Raw genomic sequence first — 19,625 nt, forward strand, 5'->3', positions numbered from 1 at the left:
TGTTCTCTGTTACTGCTTTATCTGTTGCTTATTAAACTAAAATTTCTCAAGCATACAAATTTCAAGATGCCTACATTAATTTGGAGAATGATGCCTCCTCATTCACARTGCCCATTGTTGTTTTTAAGGTTTTTCACTGACCATTTACTTGGTTTCGTGGCCATTTTTGTTTTCACTTCATATTTTCATTTTGATTGTGATTTGTACTGAATTGTACTGAAGCAAACAGTACATAATCCATAGGATTACTATTTTTAATAATTCTGTATATTTTAAGTAARTTTATGTTGGCCATAGCATCTACTTTCAGAGTTATTTTTGGCAGTTTGAGGGGATCCTGTGGAATTATAGCCATTTAGAAAATGGTACTTTCCAACAGATGTATCATATCTGAGATTCTTGAATATGATTTCATGGGAAAAGGATGGAATTTTTAGCTTTTAAGGTTTGAGAAACTTCCTATCACAGTCTGCTGGTGCTTTCCCTCTCCCAGGTTTTTAAGTGGAGATGTTCAGAGCTAGAGRGAATGGTGCATTGAACTGCTTTTATCTTAACAGAGGGCATCCAGGTTGGTGGCACACGTGCTGTGTCGTGATTCTTCTACATTTTCAAAAAGAACTATAATTCCTTTAAAAAATACATACTGTTCTCAAAATTAGGRTTACAAAGACAAGCTGCAAAAGTGCAGTGGGCATGAACAGGCTCTTCTATGATTGTTGCTGTTTGTGACGCCATAACCAGTGCTGCAAAACAGCATGTGTGTATCWGTGCTAGCTAGCAATTTCCACAGGGATTTAAGTAAACATGTCAGRGTAATGGAAGAAAACATTATAAAATTTGGCTTCAGGCATCTGTATTTCAGATTTTTCCCGATGCCTGTATGAAACAAAAATACAGCAAATAGCCCTCTGTGTCTGAGATGTCTAATACAGACTTGAAAAACAATTGTGAAAAGGATGTGCTGGTATCTGGCTCCCCACCCTCYTTCCAGGGGAACAGGGAGAGGCACTTCTTGTCCAAATTAAGAGATGCAACGACTTCCTGTATGTCTGCCACAGTATAGATTATTCTGCACKAGCTTTCTTTAGGCAAGCAGAAGATTGTCTTTCTTGTTTCAGAAAACATCATTAGCTCTTTGAATCTTCTTTGTTACAGGTTTTAAGCTCAGTTATGTTAAGCTGAGAGTGCTTAAAAAGACCTTTTGTTTTGTTTCCAGCTAATATGTTAAACTGGATATTTTTTTTTTTTTGTGGTAGATCTTTTGCTGAAATGTTGTAGTTTTTCTGAGCTCACTTCTTGAAAAGGACAATATTGTGGGACACTTCARTTGCTCTTAACATTGCAAAACTGTAGTGTTTTCTAAGCTATTATGCAAATAAATTGTTTGTTTATATCTTGAAAAAAATCACTGTTTATCTCAACTATTTTTAGTAGCCAAAGATTCTTATACTCTTGGCATTTGAAAGGATAAATACATTTTCATTATTAACGGCTACTGGCTCTAAATTTATAAAATCCTTTAATGATATGGCCAGTGTCTGASACTAAACTGTGCTTCCAGTTGTGCAAACAGATCCCTCTTTCATCGGTTTCAGCTGCTGTAGTGTGAAGTTATCTTCTGCCTTGGGTTTTGTGCCTTTTGTACAGAGCTCTGTGGGTTGGGYTGTTCCAGGATATGTTACACCATCAGAAAGGACAAAAGAGCTTTGCACACTGTTGAATTCAGACATCTGGCATTTGCCATTTCTGTTACTYTTCCTTTATACCATCTATACCTGTTCAGCTGACGAGTGCATTGTGTTTCCAAAACCATTTGTTTCTCTATGRATTTGAATACATTTCCTTGTAGACAAAATGTGCATATGTAAAAAGCTGATGTTGGCTGCTGGGGTTTTACAAGATCAGCTTTTAATATTGTCCTTTTTTACAGYAGCCTGCACATGGCAGATAACTCTGAAATCTTGTTTTCACAAACTGCTTTGTTTAATTTTACTTCCCACTGCAGTGATATTTTTACGGCTGTATTAGAAACAAAAAAGAAAGATGTGTTCTCCCCAGAATGACTGATAAACAGCTGTTTTGTAAATGCCTATAGCAGATGAACCATATTCTAATGCTTTTCAGCCTCTAGGCAGGTATTGATTTGAATGCGAATTCATTGTTCTAGCTGCACTGGAGTTAAAAATAGCTTGTGTTAGTGAGCCTAATTCTCGGGCATACAGTCACAGCTTTCAGTGCGTGAGAATTCTTTTTTTTAAGTATTCTTTTCATAAGCATACAATTCTCTTTTGACTTTCTTGACAAGAGGATAGTGGCTTTCTAGTGCATAATGGTTAAGTACTTCAGCAAACTTGGAATTAGGTTTTGGTTTGATTTTTTTTTTGCCTGTTAGACAAAATTGCCATATATGTAAATTTGTTTCCTATTTCAGTTGCAGATCGTCTGGGCTGTGACCCTCGAACACGTTTCCAGGTCCCACCAAACACCAAGCAGTGGATTGCTTTACTACAGAGAGGAAACTGTACATTTAAAGAGAAAATACTGCGAGCAGCTTCACATAATGCCACAGCTGTGGTCATTTACAACAATATATCCAGTGATGAACCTGTCACAATGACTCATCAAGGTAAATAAAATGTACTCTTGTTCACTATAATGCTTTTGCCATATAAACTATTGCTAAAGAGCCCTTGGCTTTGGACAGCTGGTATTTGAAGTTGCCCATTCCCTAATGATTTCTGCATGTATGCAATATAGTGAAATAAGCCAGTAATTCTGAAAAGTTATTTTCCTTTTACATACATTTATCCAAAGAGTTTTTTCTGCAGTGGGGATGTGGGTGTGTTGGAATGAGGAAATGCCTGTAAGAGCTGAGGAGCAATCTCTCAAACCTTTCTGCAGAAGAGAAGCTAACATACCTATATAATGCAAGATCTAGAATTTTACGCAGCACCTGTACCTGAAGACTTCYGTAGCAGCATGTCTTCAACTTGCTGTTCTGGCAGGGACCATCAAATGTCAACAGTTGTATTTCGGGATCTGAGCTTCCATACTTTTTTTAATGACAGTTTACAGAGGGTTCTCTTCCTGCAAAGAGTCTGAGTGTCGTACAGACACCAACCMAACAGTGATTTGGAGGGCAGTTGCGTCTATAAATTGTCTAAAATAATGCTGTRAATCTGTTTAGAGAGAGTTCTACTTTTTTACAGCTACCGATGCGTAAAATTTTACTATTCCTAGTGACTTACTTTTGCTGGTGGAAGCCTCATTTGTAAACATTTTCCTTGGTTAAGAAATATTTGTGCAATTCTGATAACTACCTTTTTCATTTTCCAGAAGGTTTTCTCAATTTGGAACTATTTAGCTTAATCGGAAAAGGCACATACCTCTMTTTGTGGTAGTACTGCTGGCTGATTTATATATTTTAGAATATTTTCAGTCTCTGGAAGCATAAGGGGTTGCTTGGAAACTAGAATTTCCTAATTATTGCTCTGCATATTGTCACACAGTTAGAATTGAATTCTTTTACTAAAGACATGCTATGGCTGTTTCTTTTCTTTACAAGGAAAATGTCTTGTGTCTTCTTCTGGTTTAGAGGGGTTTAACGTTCCCAATTCTGTATACCACAGGAATTTTACAGGGGAGTTTTGACCTCCATGTAGCAATTTAAAGCCTGTTGACAATTGAATTTTATCTCAGGTACCTTGCTTAGACATTTTTACAAGTAAACTGCAAGCAAAAAGTCACGTGTTCTAATAAAACACTTCTTGCCACATTCCTTTTTTTCTTTTCTTTTTTTCTTTCTTTTCCCCCATTTCTCTCTCTACAGTTGTAGTTCCTTCCTAAGCCTTCAGCTCTACACTCTTTGAACTACGTGTAAGAATGTACATTCTGCAGTCTCTGTTTAGCAATAATTTATGAGTTTTCCCATGGCCTGGAATAYCTCAGTGTGTCAGAAAAAAGGCTACTTCTAGTAATACAGCTTTGGCATTGTTGGCTCTCTTATGTGTTAAATCATATTGTGGGTTTGATTATAACTTTTAATACCTTCTTTCTCATAATGCTGTTAGATTTGGCAGTTGCTTTYATAGCAATAGGAAGGGATCTGTGTTTTATTAGGAAATCCTTGTTCACTCTCTGTTTCAGCTCAGAAAACCAGTCTGTTGCCTTTGAAACTTTAACAATAGGCTCAGTAGTTCTGGTTGGTTGAAATGTTATCGCGAGAAATAAAATATGAGCGTTGCTGAGAGTAAAACAGTGTCATGTAAGGTAGCCAGGCAGCTGTTTGGGTACTTGATTTTTGGGGAAAAGACCAATACTGTCTTCAGCATGCTGAGTTCCAAATATTTACTCTTACTTATGGTAAGGTTTAAAAGAAATGTATTTACTGGAGATTATGCATATTTTAGCTTTGTGTATTTGAGATACAGGGGTTGAGATTCATGTGCTCAGTTAACTCTGGAATCTTTGCCCTGGTTTGTGCTAAAGGCTCTGTCTCCAATTTAATATTGGACTTGARGTGTTCAAACTATGTGACAAGCTAAAAGTAATTTTCTGGAACTGAAGTAGCACCTGTAATGAAGAGAAATATTGCTCCACAGCCTTTGTTTTGATTGTGTTATGGACATGCAAGGGATTTCCTCAGYAATCACTTTGCAGAGCTTCCTGCAAATGATTTCCTGGTGGGTTGATGAAGGAGCTGCAAGTGTTTGTATGTAGTCTAGTCTTTTGGTGTTAGTCTCAACACRGGGAGCATTTGGAGTSCAGCATTCCCAGTGTTGGGAGTTTWTCCAAGTGGGAGATAGATTCCTGAACCTTTGCTTATGGGATGAGTCTTTTCTAACACTCTGTGTAAAGCAGACTTGCACACATTCAAGCCATTCCCTAGCCTTCGTATTTCTGCCTTTTCAGTCATATCACTGCTTGTGTGCTTTCTAGGTGGTGAATAACCACATCATCTCAGAGATCTCTTCCAGCCTAATTGATTCTGTATGAATCTGTGTGGTCTGCTAATTATATATTCCAGTGCACTACATCACTGATCTTTAGTATTTTCTGTCCCTAAGGTTGGGAGGAGCTGCCCCTGTGTATTTGTTAGCTGTTCTGTACTGATTAAATTAGTGTGGGTCAGAGTTGATATCAAGTGAGGACGAAGGTGAGCCACCAAGATGGTGTTAGCTCCATATGATGTCTATTGCTGTGCTGTATTCATCTTTTCTTTCAAAATGCAGTCTTCACAAAACAATTTTGCAGCTGTTTTATGATGACCAGGCTACRTTCTCCAGACAAAGGAGAAAGTAGACCTTGTGTTATTTTACATTACTGTAACATAATCTTTGTGCTGCYGCATATCAAGCCTTAGACATATTCTGTCTTCCTGGTGAAGCAGAGAGGAAAGCAGCAACTGCTTATAATGCACAGTATGAACTGCAMGCTTTCCTGCTTGGATATTTGCATGAATTCCAATCACCCGCACAGACAGTGTCTGTGGTAAAAATAAATAACACATTACACAGATTTATGTATGTTGCCCACCTGCAGAGAGGTGATTCCCTGTGAAAATAGCTTAGGAAGCACTTCTCACCTGTAGGATTAATATTTTATCCAAGCTATTTTATGCTTGAATACACATTTGAARATTTTATTCTTATGGAAATTTGTTCGTTCTCAAAATATTACTTAGCAGAATGGCAATTCCTTCTGGTGGCTGGATAACAACTGTCTCAGTGAATCAGTCTGTCATCACTGTGTTAAATGAACAATTTCTGCTGCTAATGGTAGAATTGGCTTTTTCTTGTGTCATATTCCACCCAGTCTCTGCCCCTTTGTTTTCACCTTTGAGTTTTAAAGTAAATGGTGACCTTCAGGAGCTGGTGAACTTCTTTTTAAATACCTGTATTTCTGTTAGTGTTATTTGCAACAATTTATTTTCTTTGTGCATATCATTGTATATATTATCATGTATGTGTAAAACAAACTTACTTACACAATCCTGTAGATGTCTTCTATTAACCTAAGCAAAGGACATCATTCCCAGCATAGGTTGTGTTAGACTATGATGTCACTGGCAGGAAGGCAGTTTWATGAGTGGTTTTGCTTGCTGCTTCTGTTAAAGCAAAACTGATACTGTCTAATGTAAAAAAGAGCCTGTGTGGTGGAGAAAATATGGAGTAGCTGTCTCTTTTATAAGCAGTTATGGGAATCGGAAGAAAATGCAGGTTAAATAACACTTTAATTTCTTTTTTGTTGGTGTGTGGTGGCCATAAACCTGTCAAGAACAAAATAGTTWAATTTCAGGATGTTGGAACTAGRTAATTTTTAAGGTCCCTTCCAAACCCATRCTATTCTATGATTTTATGATACTGAATTTCTCTCCTTAAATCTGGACTTTTATTTGGATTTGTGGAAAAAAATATAAGCCAAACAGGACTCTAAAGTTTAAATTTCATACTTAGAATTTATGAAACAAATACAGACAGAAAAAGAGAACCACATACGGAAGAGAGCATCGARATGAAATTGCTGGAGTCCAGTAACTAAGGTTTATCAGCACCTAAGAAATTTCCAGACGTTTATAAACAACTTCTAGTACAATACTGTTTTTAGAAGATTTACCTGATACAGGTAAATCTTCTTAGATCTTTCAAAACGAGCTGCAGACATCTCATCAATGAAGATCAATCTTCATTTCTCTTCTAAAGAACCAATTCAATAATTTTCTGGAGGAAGGTGTTTCTGTTGTGTGATGTGCCCAGGTGATGTTCCCCTGCCATGGCACTGTGGAAGAGCTGTCCAACATGAGCTCCCAGAAACAGGTTCCTTCCAAGGGAAGGACTTTTCATAGCCCTCTATTCACTTAAAAAAGAGTGGGAACTGTAGGGCTGTACTTGCTTTGAACTGTGCTAAACTGCCTGTATGTTCTGTGGATTGTTTTAGGTCAGTGGGTCAGAGGCAGGAGGGACAGGAAGCAATTTGAAGTTGTTGCYATCYAATGGCTATTSCASGTTCTTGCCCTCATTCGGAGTGGGKACAATAGACTGCAGAGAGCCAGCAGTCCGAGTGCCACTGGCCTCTGGTGTGGCACTGATCCCTGAGCAGCTCATCTCTTAACTGCTGCTTGCCTTTTTCTCACAAATGTCTCTTTATGTAACTCTGAGCTGAACTGATGCGTGAAAGCTCTGCCAGGGTGCACTGCAGATTATCCTGCACAAATGTGTTGACGAATATTTTAGTTCTCTACCAAATCCACTGCAAAACTTGTCCTGAATTACTGAGACCTACTTTTAATCCACAGGTCAAAACTAATTTTATTGTATATTACAGTATTTTTATTAAGATGTGTTATTATTAATTTATTCTCGAATATTAGTGAAAAGGAAAAAGCTGAGTCATTAAAGCTGAAGCTTTAAAAGTGCCAAAACAATTAATAGTCAAACCATTGTTGACATGTATTTGATCTGTTTATGTTTGCTAATTGAAAATACAGAGGATGAGTGTCAACAGCTTTATTGTTGATCTGTTTCTCTGATTACTTTCCTTGGAGGTGTATCAATCAGAAAAATCTGTCACACAGTAGATGGAGGTGTCTGACAATCAGAGATGTGGAGAGGAGTGTGTTTGACGTGCTGATTCTGGACCATAAGGAAGTGYTTGTCTCTTCAAGGAAATCCAGGGAAACCCCTTTACAGAACCATCATAGCCTTGGTGCCTTGCAGAACTCCTTACCAGTGTTTCTGTGTCATACATGCCTCATCCACAACTGAAATAACAGCAGTCAGGCTCATTTTAACTCAGCCAGCTGAAAGGGTAATTAGTTCTGTGACTGTGAAAAGGCCCACGGGACTGTTAGTGACTGTAAGTAATTACATTCTTCTTCTTATCCAAAGTCTGAGCTCCAGCAGCAGAGTAATTCCCCATATCTATGGACTCAGTAGAACCAAATTTATKATATTAATCTATGAATATGCTATTTATAAAATGTCTCAAAGTATTTTGTAGTGTCCTTGGGTAAGGCTGGCTTGCCATTTGTCTTTTGTGCATTGCTGAATTTGTTTGGAATGACTGTCCATGTCCAGATTGATAGATCTTCACAGAAGTTGTCTGTCTAATGGAGAAAATACTTGAGCATGACAAATTGCCCTTTTTAGAAATCCCTGGGTTTTTTAGCTGCACCATCCATTAGTGGGAATACAAACTGCTATCCAGAAATGGCAAAAWGGCTACCTGCTAGCACCCTGTCACACTACAGAATGCAGGAGACAGCAAAGTCCCAAGTGTGTTTCTCATGGATGAATGGATCAGTGAGGCCTACACTACATTAATATTATTGATGAATCAAGAATGTGGCACAGGTTTTCGACATTGTTCAGAAGTATAAAAAGTGAAGAAAAGTTGTTTTCAAATTAGCAAAAATACCTTTTGAAGATAGGCAGATATTTTAGAAATGTACGAAACTGTCTCACAAGGAATATTGTTTTCAGTGGTAATGTGTTAGGATTACACCATTTCACTAGTCAAAACTTAAAGCAATCCTTCTGCTTTTTAYTAATTTGCATTGTTCAAGGTTTGAATATGAAATTTGGTCTACTTTGTTATTAGCATGCTAATACCTTCACAGTGCAGGTATTTATTTCTTAAGTGAGACTTTAGGTCAGTTTACTCACCATAAAATGTGGTTAAATGCCATGTAAAAATATGAGTAAAAGAAACAGATTGTGGAAGGGGTATGATCAAGTGATGCATTTCTTTGTGCCAAGCTTTTTTTRCTCTTCCGGCACTATTTAGGTGGAACGTCCGTTTCCCTTAGAAAAGATAAAACTGTAGTGCAAGCAGATGCAAAGAAGCATTGTTAAGAGAGAAAAGAGTGGGAAATGTTTGTAAATTCATTGCAACATCTATCTGCTTTTCCTGTGTCTAGGCTTGATTTTCCATAGTGTAGAGAACCCAAAAGGTCACAAGCACAAAAAATATATATAGAAATGTAATTCCTGGAAGATAAAAGTCCTTCCACAGAAAGGGAGTATGTGATGTGAGTGGAATTATCAAGGCTGTTCAAAGGGGGGGAGCACAAGAAACCCCAAGGCCCTGAACCCTATGTTCTTACTATTCTAAGGGAGCTCTGCTGCAGTTCAAATTCCAGGGATTTATAAATTYTCTCCCCTTCTTGGCTCTTGGTCTGTCCTCCAGTTGCCCATCAGAAGCACTGAAGTAGTATATTTAAATACGGGGCAGAGATTCTGGAACTTGTGGGACTCATAAAAAAGAGGTGGGTGCATCTATAGTTTAATAGATGATCACAGTTTTTCTAGCAGTGCTTAGCGTGGTGTGACTTGGGATAGAAGGTAAATGGAAGCTCCCTGAGTGAGGCTGCTGGAGGGGAAATGACCTGCAGAGAAGCCAAAGCCCCACACCTCTGTTGTGCATACTGATGTTATGTTGTGTCCTCGAGAGGCTGTGAGTGTTGCTTTTCTGGACCAAGTGTGTTGAGTGTAGGAGAGAGCTTGAACTTGTCAAGCTTGAGGAAATCCAGGGGCGTAGCTCCTCAGGTCACGTGTATCAGCAGGATTTGGACTTGTGAATGAATCAGGATGTAGCTCTGACTACCTGTTTTGATTGTATGCAAATTTCTCCTTAAGAAACATTTCCCTGAGTGTCAAAATAGAGCAACTGGTTTATGAAATAAWGTGTCAGCAGTTGTCATCTAAATACAGCCMAACAGTTTTCTYAACTGATTTTGCGATTTAGCTCTGSKTTTAGGAACTCTTGGTCAYAATAGATTRTAAAGCTKATMAATAATACRGCAAGGACATTAYACTGAGGCATTGTTTCTTGTTTAATGAAGCAGAATGGGCTCATAAGTTTATTATTTATCACTTATGGACTTAATTTAATGTGCTACAGGCTAGCACAACAAGAATCTGATTAAGCTTTAACACTTGTTTTGAATTTAATTGTGTCACACCCGTCTTTGAAAAGCTGCTCTTGCTGTTTCTGGTTTTCTAATCATATGCCTCAATCATGGCCTGCTTTTCTTAAAGGAGCAGGACCCTGTGATGGTCCATCATGTCTGCAGCACAGCAGTACTTGGCATGTGTCAGAACACTGGAGTGTGTGTAATCATGTTCAGAGGGCACAGAGCACGACCCTCTGTTTACATGACAGTGAAATCTGGTGAAGCTCTGTTTGCTACAGAGAACAGTTTTGAGTGTTCTTCACACTCATTGACAGTATTTCATTGAAGCCGTTTCCTCACTTCTTTGTGCTCGAGTCGGCAGAATTGAAGGTTTAATCTCAGAGGCTTTTTTTTTCTAGGTTGTTTTGCATAGGTCTGTGTTGCAAAGAGGCTTGTGATTTCTGCAAATACCTGCTCAGTGTTTTGGGATAGCAAAATAGCTTAGTGTTTTGGGATAGTTTTTGTTCTGCTGGTTGTATTTAACTRAGGCATTCTGTGAAAGCCTGACTTTTGAGTAATAGTTGCATATACTGCTGCCCTTTATGGTTTTTCTCATGGTAATTTTGTAAAATCTGTCCTGGTGTCTGACACTGTATAAAATAGGCAACCTAAAGTAAATGTTTACATACAGGACAGAATTCAACATTTTCAATATTATTAAGGCAACAGGAAGACAAATGTTTTAAAATGCTACTAGTGTCACTTTGAGATTAATGTATATTCTTGGCATTAAATTTTTGTCTTGTTTAGAATACAATAACTGTCAAATATTATKGGCTTTTTCTGTTTTCAGAAATATTTGATTTGGGACATCTCAAACAACATATTCTACTCTTGAGATTGCTCATGTGTTGACAGSTTGGATTTGCTCTTGTTTACTTTCTGATTAGATCAAAATAAAAATATGTGCAGCTAGACCAGTTTTAATGACTCTGAAGATATGCCAAGGCTCTTCCTCTTGGTGTCTGCTTTCCCATAAACCTGTTTAGAATGTATGAGTTATGCTTCACAGTTAATTTATTTATTTTGCATCGGGTGAAAAWGGTAAGGTACCTGATAAATGTGTGCATTTCCCCACTGTTGTAAAAGGCTAAGGAATTTTTATCTAAAAACTCTTCTCCCCAAGCCCACTTTTTCTAGCAGCCACAGTTTTGCATATGGCTCAGTATGCCTTTTCCTTRTCCTTTACCTCACGTGTTCCATGGATTATATCSTCTGTGRTTGAATCCCTTCCCTTGYAGAGGTAATCCTTGCTTCCACGTCYGCTCTCATGCAGCTCAGATGTCTTGTGGTGTTTTCACAGAACTCTCAAAATTTCCTATACAKCCATAGCTTTCATTAGTGCTTTCCTGCTTTGTCATTTTCTGGGCTTCCAAATTCTGTTGGAGTGGTTTTACAGTTAATTAATGTTGTTCYATCTGTAATGGGACTGATCCCTTTTCTGGGTACTGAATAGTAGGTGTTGCTGCCTTTTTTTTTCTGATATAATGCATTCAGAAATGCTTAGCACACAGCTACAGGATTTTAATAGAAGAATAGGGAAGTCCGTTTTGTGAAGATGGGCAGTTTTATTTCCAATTACATTATCATGATGATGATCCTATTGCTGCATGCAGAAAGGCAATACATTTCAATGTCTGAAAAATGCCCTGAACCCAGCTTTCAAATGACTGTCTGGACGATTCTTTACCTTTATCAGGAAAGGAAGAATTTGTTTGTGTTTTCTAAGGAAATACTCTAAGTACTAAAAAAGTTCCTAAAAGGAAGTTTTTACCAGCAGAATTATTCACGTAAACGTGTGCTAAGTTTGGGTTTTTCAGAAAGAAGTGATGAAAGGATTCAGTTGCAGTTAAATATTCTCTGCTGTTTAAAGAGAGGACAATATTCTTTTACAAACATGAGATGAGTGCAGTCTGCGTGCTTCACGCTGTGTCTGCAGCATCAGCAGCCACTATCAGAGACTTACTGCAAGGACTTYAGCTTAAAATATCAGCCATTTCCAAATCACTGACCTTTGTTAGGAGTATCTGACTTAATTCTCAGTTCTCTGCAAACCTTGTATCAAATCCCAGTAGTTCAGTGCCTCTTACAGGTGGTCTGACACTTTGCACACTCAAGATGTCCTCCCCATCTTCAGAAAAGTGGTGGAAGCTCTGCAGTTTCTGTGTCAGGTCCATTTTGCCAGGCTGCCATCCCTGTTACATCCGATGGATGCTCGGTGGATTGAAGGTGTCTGAGGTCTGTTCTTTGAGCCATGTCTGTCTTCAGCTTGGTATCCTGGACATGGTTACCCATATTTTGAGCTTCAGACAAACATTTGGTATTCAGGAATCAACCAAATWAAAAAACAAAMAAAMMAAAAAAAAAACCRCAGCAAAAGCACCACAAATATTTKCCTGTGATGAACTTGTARCATTTCTTTGAKATGACTTTGTATTGACTTTCTAAGTGTGCTCTTTTAGAATTGCTGGGAGATATGAATAGGTCAGCGAGAGAGCAAGGCAGTTTACTTATGAGTTCTACAGGAAACTTCTGGATGTTGCTGTTTTTCCCATAGTCTGGTTTTTGGTGTCTTCTCAGCTTTTAAATTCTTCTCTCTTCTGCTCTCACAATGTAACATTACAAAGATTTATTGATTAGTCACAACTTCATCCCTTTTCACACACAGAGTTGTATAACTATCCTAATTAAACATGCGCATGGTAAAATTGCAAGCTAGAAAGAGCTGCCTGGGTTTGGATGATAGCAATTAAATGATTTATGTTTACAGGCATCAATATTTATCTTATGCCTRCCGTCTGTCCTAGCTTGTCGTCTGTGGTTCCATGTGTAGTTCATTGGCTYTCCTTAGCAATCCAGATTCTTTTCYCTGGACACTGTGTTCTTGGCTGAGGAGAATATTGCTTTTCGTAMGATTATGGAGTAAGACCATATTCTGAGTTTCACAAACACTCTTAGTCTTTCTGTCTTCACCTGAGGATTTTTTTCTGCTAAAGTTTCAGAAATACAAGGTTTCAAGGTGCTTAAAATAAATGAGTCACTGTCTCCTCCTGCCCCCARTTGTTCTCAAACAGGGAGTTCTTGCTAAAATTATTTAGGGTGATGCCCCTGACAAACCAAGTCCCAGTTTCCACTGAGCTTCAGTATGTTAAACAGACAAAATTTATTTTTCTTTTCTGCAGTTCTCCTTGGCTCTAGCAGGGTCAGAAGCAGCAGTAGCACTTTGGCTGTTCCCAGTTGAGTCATTTGGAATGCAAATTACTTTGCAGTGATGCCAGAGGTTCCCATTGTGCTGGGCTTTATATAAAACGCGTGACAGATTGTCAGCTTTGTCACATTCCCTGGGCAGCGGGGGATAGGTAGAGGCTTCAGCTTTGGATTCAGATAGAACTGGACTAGTATCAGAAGATCTTTGTCATCTTTGCTTTGCAGATAACTRTAAATCATGTTAGAATATTACATTGAGTGCTTCAGCCTGATACTTTGATACTRACATAATTCCTCAATGCAAACAAATTCCTACTGGGAAAGCTTAGCAGAATRTGTGCTCTGGGGAATACAATCCTCCTGTATCCTTCCCTGCTTTTCTTTGTCTGAACTAGATATGAAGAACAGAAGGGAAGTCTGGGGAAAATATCAAGTGGTATAAATTATCTGCTCTTTATTGATCTTGCACTATTTGAGCTGCAGGGATTTGGGGTTGCAGGAACACGTGCTGCATCTACATACAGGATCTTGTAGGAAAGGTGTGTCTTGTGCTTTAAAAATGTGCTGCAAATGCGAACAGGAACTGTCTTCCCAATTGGGCAACTAGGGATCTGAGTAAATTTCCATGAAAATAAAGGCAGTGATGGACTTTTATTCTGAGCTTTGCTGCCTATTAAATAACTTGGTTATTTTGCATGAAACCAAACTTGGTASTGAAGTGTCTCTTGAGATCTGGAGTAAAGTTGATCCTGTACGAATCTGTGCTAGAGATTAAATAAATTGTATTGCATTTTTGTTGCTATTCAAAGCTTTTAAATTACTGTGACACTGTTTCAAAAATATTCAGAAGGAAACGCTGACCTTTCTTTTCCTGTTTAGTCCCATGTTAACAGGACAAGGAAAAGTTGAAATTTCTTGAGGAATGCCATTTGAGGGCTGTGCGATGTTATTTCAATCATTGTGCAAATTTTCATTTCTGCGATTATCAGCTTTGATTATTTTGAGTAGTTCTGTCAACACAATCCACAACACCAACATTAGTGAACTTAATAGGAAAACTCATTATAGTGACTGTAAATGTTACTRTTTAGCATGATGAGTGGAAAGAGTAATGAGATAATATTTAAGGGTGTTGTACAACTCTAAAGTCCCCGTTTTGGAAAATTATGTAGTTGTCACCCTGAGTTATTGTGCTCAGGGTTTCAAAGACGCAGCTCTTTTGGCTCTTGAACATCTTTTTGCAGATACAGTAGCTTCTTAAAAATTAGGTTTTGATTAAAAGACTTTGAACAAATGCTTTATGTTAAAATAGGACCTCATGTTCTCTAATGTCACACTAGGTTCTSTGTAGCTTAAATCCACTCTAAATCCAGAATCTTGATATTGAAGTAGTTTCCCTTATACAGTTCCTCTCTGAGGGAATGTGAATTGGAGCAAGCAGATGGAACAGGCAGATGAACAGATTTTGCAAGCATGTTGAAAATAGGTCTTGAAAGGGTTTTTAGTATAGGAAGCAAATAAGTCTGGATGAATAAGAATGACACTTCACAAGAGGTTTTTTTCTTTTGGCTTTGGTTTTTCTGAAACTTTCCCTTCTTTGAGCTTAGAATTACCCTGTGTTCAAGGTCCTCTTTTTTTTTAAATGGGGTCTTTTGCTTTAAAACATCAGTTCTCTCTCTGCTATACAGGTGATTTTGTWCTTTTTCAGCATGGCTTATGGTTTTCTTATTGTCCTTGTACCAATAATTTTCCCTTTGGGACAGGAAATAATCTAGAGGCAAGACACTATGAAAACAGATGGGCTACACTTTGAAAATGGAGCTGATGAAGCTGACAGCCTCTTTGCAATCCTATCAAGCGTGTCTTTGTATGGGTGATAAAATCAGCAGTCAAACTTCTGCCAAGTTTTTTCATTTCTCTTTTACTTTGCAKCCACATGACCACACAGGGGAACTTGCATAACCCCCCAGCAACATCCGCAGCATTGCCTATGCTCAGGGTGCTCAAGCTGTATTCTCATATTCTCACTCATCTCCTAAATGTTCTTCTGACAGTTGCCTGTTTAGGTATCCACGGCTTCAGATCTGGAACAAATACACTTTTGAAAGCTAGCTCAGGCTGCACACAGTAATTACAAAGTGGGAAGTACTGTGTAACCAGAAGTAGARATCTATTACTATGTGTAGAGCTGCAGAGAGTTTGCCTGTTAATACACTAATTTGAAAATCTGGGTTTGAAGGACAAGGCCTGAGTAGAGTGCCCAGTAGCATGTTCCATGTGCCCGAGTTGTCTTAGATTARAACCTCTTGAGTTGTCAAATGGCTTTGCATTTGGAAAATCTTGTGAGCAGCATGCCTTGTTAATTTAAAATTCAAATGAAATATTTTTTCCCTTTTTATAGGAACTGGAGACATTGTTGCTGTCATGATTACAGAATCAAAGGTTAAGGAGATCCTGAATTACTTGGAAAAGAATATCTCTGTCCTGATGGCCATAGCAGTGGGGTCCCGTGTTCCCCCGAAGAACTTCAGTCGGGGCTCTCTAGTCTTTGTGTCAATATCATTCATTGTTTTGATGATCATTTCTTCAGCGTGGTTAATATTTTACTTCATCCAGAAGATMAGGTACACAAGTGCACGTGACAGGAATCAGGTAAGGGGTCTCCTTTTTTCTCTTAGGTTTTGGAGATAATATTCCTGAATGCAATAATCAATAGAAACCAAAAGTTTCTAAGGAATGCCAATCAAAGTGGTGTTCAGAACCTCTTTGTTCCAAGGCAGAGTGTGTTGCCAGACACGATTTTTATATAGCAAAGTGTTTTCATCCTGAGCAGCACTGGTAGATCCTATTACATGACAGGAAAGAATAGAACTGAAGCAAAATGCTTGMGTTTTCGCAAGTATAAATCCAAAAGTATGTTCTTGTTGGCTGAGTAACACATGCTGGGTGTGTGTTGGGAATGGGGAGGAAAGTTAAATTGTGAAGGAACTTTTGTAGTGTAGGGGAACACTGAGCAAATGTTACAGATCCCCTCCATGCTCTTCAGGATGCTTTCTTTAATATAAGGTAATTCAGAAATTGTATCCAAGTATTTCCAAACCATAATCTGTTATGAGTCTTAGGGTAAGAAAACTAAGGTGTGGAGCTGCTAACATAGTGGCCTGTGTTAACTTTCACCTTTACTTAAAATCACACTTGGTATAGAGTGCCTAATTCTCCTGGTCATATATTTTAACTAAAATTTTGTCCAATATGCCTTTCTTACATTCTTTTTCCACTTTTAATTTAAGAACTGAGTTATGTGTGCCCACACACAGAGTTATTGTCTAAATCAGGTTGTTAACTCAAACACGGATTAAACTTTGGAAGTAAATGTTTTACTAGTGTGGACTTAATGACCCTCCCTAGTGCTTTGGCTTTTATTGAGAAGGGKCAGTAAACCTCAGGAAATCCACTGTGCCCTTTTTGCCCTATTTCTCTGTGAAGGYGAACTTAGAAACCTCCTGAACTCTMATCAGRGTCCCCCCTTTCCCCCAAATGACAGCTGATACACAGCAGCTCACTGTGGGGCAGTTCTTTCGTTTTCTGTCAGACCTAAAACAARTTCAAACTTACAAAGCGTCGGCTGTGGCACAGGATTTCCTTTTCAGTTACTATAAATAGTGTCTGATGCTGCAAGTCCCACGGGCATCCTGTAGATTTTCCTAAGGATGTCATTCTTAAATGACCACACTGCAGCCGGTACTTAGTGTGGTCCCTTGGGATGGTGAAAGTTTAAATATAACTGTAACTTAATGAATGTCTGTGGAATACTAAATTGTGCCTTCTCTATCCCCTACATGGCTCTAGGCTTCTTCCAAATGCCCACATTTCAAAACAGTTGCTCCATTGGGAAAGGGCTCTTAYGACCTTTTTTCTTTCTTTAGATTTTTACAAAGGTCAGGAGAAACTTGATGAAAATTTTATGTGGTTTAAAAAGCTGAGCTTATTAAACTTTAATAAGAAGGTGGCGACAGCTACAGCTTATTTTTAAAGAGCTTTGAGAGCTTTCACAATGACTGTACTGTTAATGATGAAATAACTTGGTTTAGGCTATGATCTTGTTTTTAAGTTATGTCAAGGCACACATTTTTCTGTTTTTTAAATCAAAGCCATGAAAAACATGCTGTGTTTTGTAGATAACACAAGTAGATATTAGTATTTCACATAGTTGCTCTTGTGTGCTTCCRGTGGAGGTGTGAAACTCTTGAATGTGGAAGTGCTCTTTTCAAACCAGACAGTTCTGGCTTTTAAAGGCAAGCATATGCTGTGTGCCTGTGCCCTAACTTAGCAAAATAGCAAATCCTGAGCATTTCAAGTGTTAGCGTGAAACGATATTAGTTAAAATTAGAAAGTGGAAGAGATTGACYTCTTAAATGGAAGAGATGAAAGTTATTATTTAGCAAATTTGTCTGCATGAAAAAAACTTCAATATGTTGGAGCAGTTCTGCTGAAATATTATGCTTTCAATAGGAAAATAATCTTTCTTTAAAATTTCTTGCAGTGCATACGCAATCACATGCAGTAGAACAAAATATAAATACTACCCTAATTTACTGGTCAACACTGGTAGTGTTGACCATTTAAGTTAAATGCCRTTTCAGCCTCATTCCTCTCTTAGTAATCACACTTTTGGTTATGCAATGATTATCTACTCCAGCAGTGTGCCCAGTGTGTTCTGTGTCATTAAGTACTCAGACCAATATGCTTGTTCCAGGGCATGTAATTTAGATCTGCTTAAATTGACCAATTTCTCGCATATTGAAGTTAGAGTGAGATTTCTGACTTTAGAAACCATATAATTTCCCATCCCAGCTCTGCTTCTGATGCTGCACTTCCTACACAGATTATACTTCAGTAGCTGGGACTGTGTATCTGATTTTTTTCACATCCTTGCTCTAAAAAATATAAAACAAGAGCTGCAGTTCTGTGMAAACCACAAGGAAGAAAAGTGCTTATGTAATTCTAGGTTAAGTGGTACAGTCAGTTGAGGTACAGACTTCTGAGGTCATTGTGTCTCTTAAATAAATGCAACCTTTATTTTAGTTTGTATGCAGGGAAATGTGTGGTACGGGGGGTACACCTTATAAAGGTTTTGAGTTTCAATTTTGTAGAAGATGGGCACAAAACCCCACGCATTTATTGCAGGCTGCAGGGGAGTTTTTGTGAGGTGCATTCTCATAAGCAGCCCATCCCTTTTAAAGGCAGAGTACTTAGTACCGGATGGAGGTGAAAGAGGAGTTACATGATCTTCTGGTTTTTAAGTCAGTTGTAAACCAAATCTAATGTCTCATGTCCATGCAGGAAGATGACAGGATCTTTGTTTCATTCAGTGCCCATCTTTGGGACCCTAGTAGAAAAACAGTGACAGCCATTCTTTTTTATCTGGAAACTGGGCATTTCGGTAGGAATCAGCACTTGAGTGTCAGGAAWGGCTCCTTCCTTCTGACAGTGGTGGTCATAAAGCAGCATAAACAGTAAAAAAATAGTTTGGCCTCTGCATTCAGATTGAGGTTATCTTCAAACCAGTATTAATTTCAGCTTTATTTAAGTCTGTGTTAGCTTATTTAGATTTTGTGACCCATCATTTTTTTCTTTTATGAGATCCTGGTGGTTTTGGGTTATAGCAAAAGAGAAACTAGGTTACACTGGCTGATCTCTTGCATCTCAGAATAAGATCAGCCTRCTCAGTGGGGAAATATAAAAATAATTCAAGTTTAAGAGAACAAGCAGTATATTAYAGCACACTGAATAAAAGAACCAAAATGAACAGAATATAATGGAAATCATTGGGAGGGGACATTGCTCCAGCTTTTAYTCTGCACCTGGGTTTGTTTAGTTTCACACATTAATGTTGAGTAATTTCTGTGGACTTCTGTGCAGTCCATGAGTTTTATGCCCATGCTTATGGAGAGTATTTGAGGATTCARCTGTTGGCTGTTTTTCCTTCTCAACAAATCTCTGTGCTTTGCTGTGTTTGCATTTTGTCTGGTGTGTTGGCCTGCTGCCATAGTGTGTATTGCAATGGTATTATTGAATCCAAATAAGTCATTATAAAGGACACTAATGAAGCTTGTTTATCAGGGTTAATTTGTGTTCTCTTCTTTGTCACTTTATTAGCGTCGTCTTGGAGATGCTGCCAAGAAAGCCATTGGTAAATTGACAACCAGGACAGTAAAGAAGGGTGATAAGGTATAATAATAAGATTTTGACATGATAAACTTAAGCACCATGTTTGTTTTTTTTTTTCTGGGGAGACATTCTGAGCTTTTTCTTTCTGTTTCTGATCTATTACTTTGCCTTCCTTKTTGGAGGCTTACTTTGTCCTGTGGCACAATATTTTGTATAACTGTTAGTATTGATGTGTGCTCGAAGTCTGTATATTTCAAAGAAGTTTTCCTTGCTTAAATACTATTTGCACTCCATC

At 38.1% G+C, this 19,625-nt stretch overlaps 1 protein-coding gene across 3 annotated transcripts in view; it reads left to right on the forward strand.

Annotated features, from left to right (window-relative positions):
• Positions 1-19,625, forward strand: part of RNF130 (ring finger protein 130) — a 49,391-nt gene that overhangs the window by 8,420 nt on the left and 21,346 nt on the right. For all 3 annotated transcript variants that reach the window (XM_057376095.1, XM_057376094.1, XM_057376093.1), the window contains 3 exons: positions 2,432-2,626; positions 15,561-15,811; positions 19,319-19,390. In XM_057376095.1, the coding sequence (XP_057232078.1) occupies positions 2,432-2,626; positions 15,561-15,811; positions 19,319-19,390 (518 nt within the window). The remainder of the gene's footprint in view (positions 1-2,431; positions 2,627-15,560; positions 15,812-19,318; positions 19,391-19,625) is intronic.

This window comes from Malurus melanocephalus, unplaced genomic scaffold, assembly GCF_030028575.1.
Source record: "Malurus melanocephalus ecotype Western Australia unplaced genomic scaffold, MMel_1.1 scaffold_269, whole genome shotgun sequence".
In the NCBI taxonomy this organism is placed as follows: Eukaryota; Metazoa; Chordata; class Aves; order Passeriformes; family Maluridae; genus Malurus; species Malurus melanocephalus.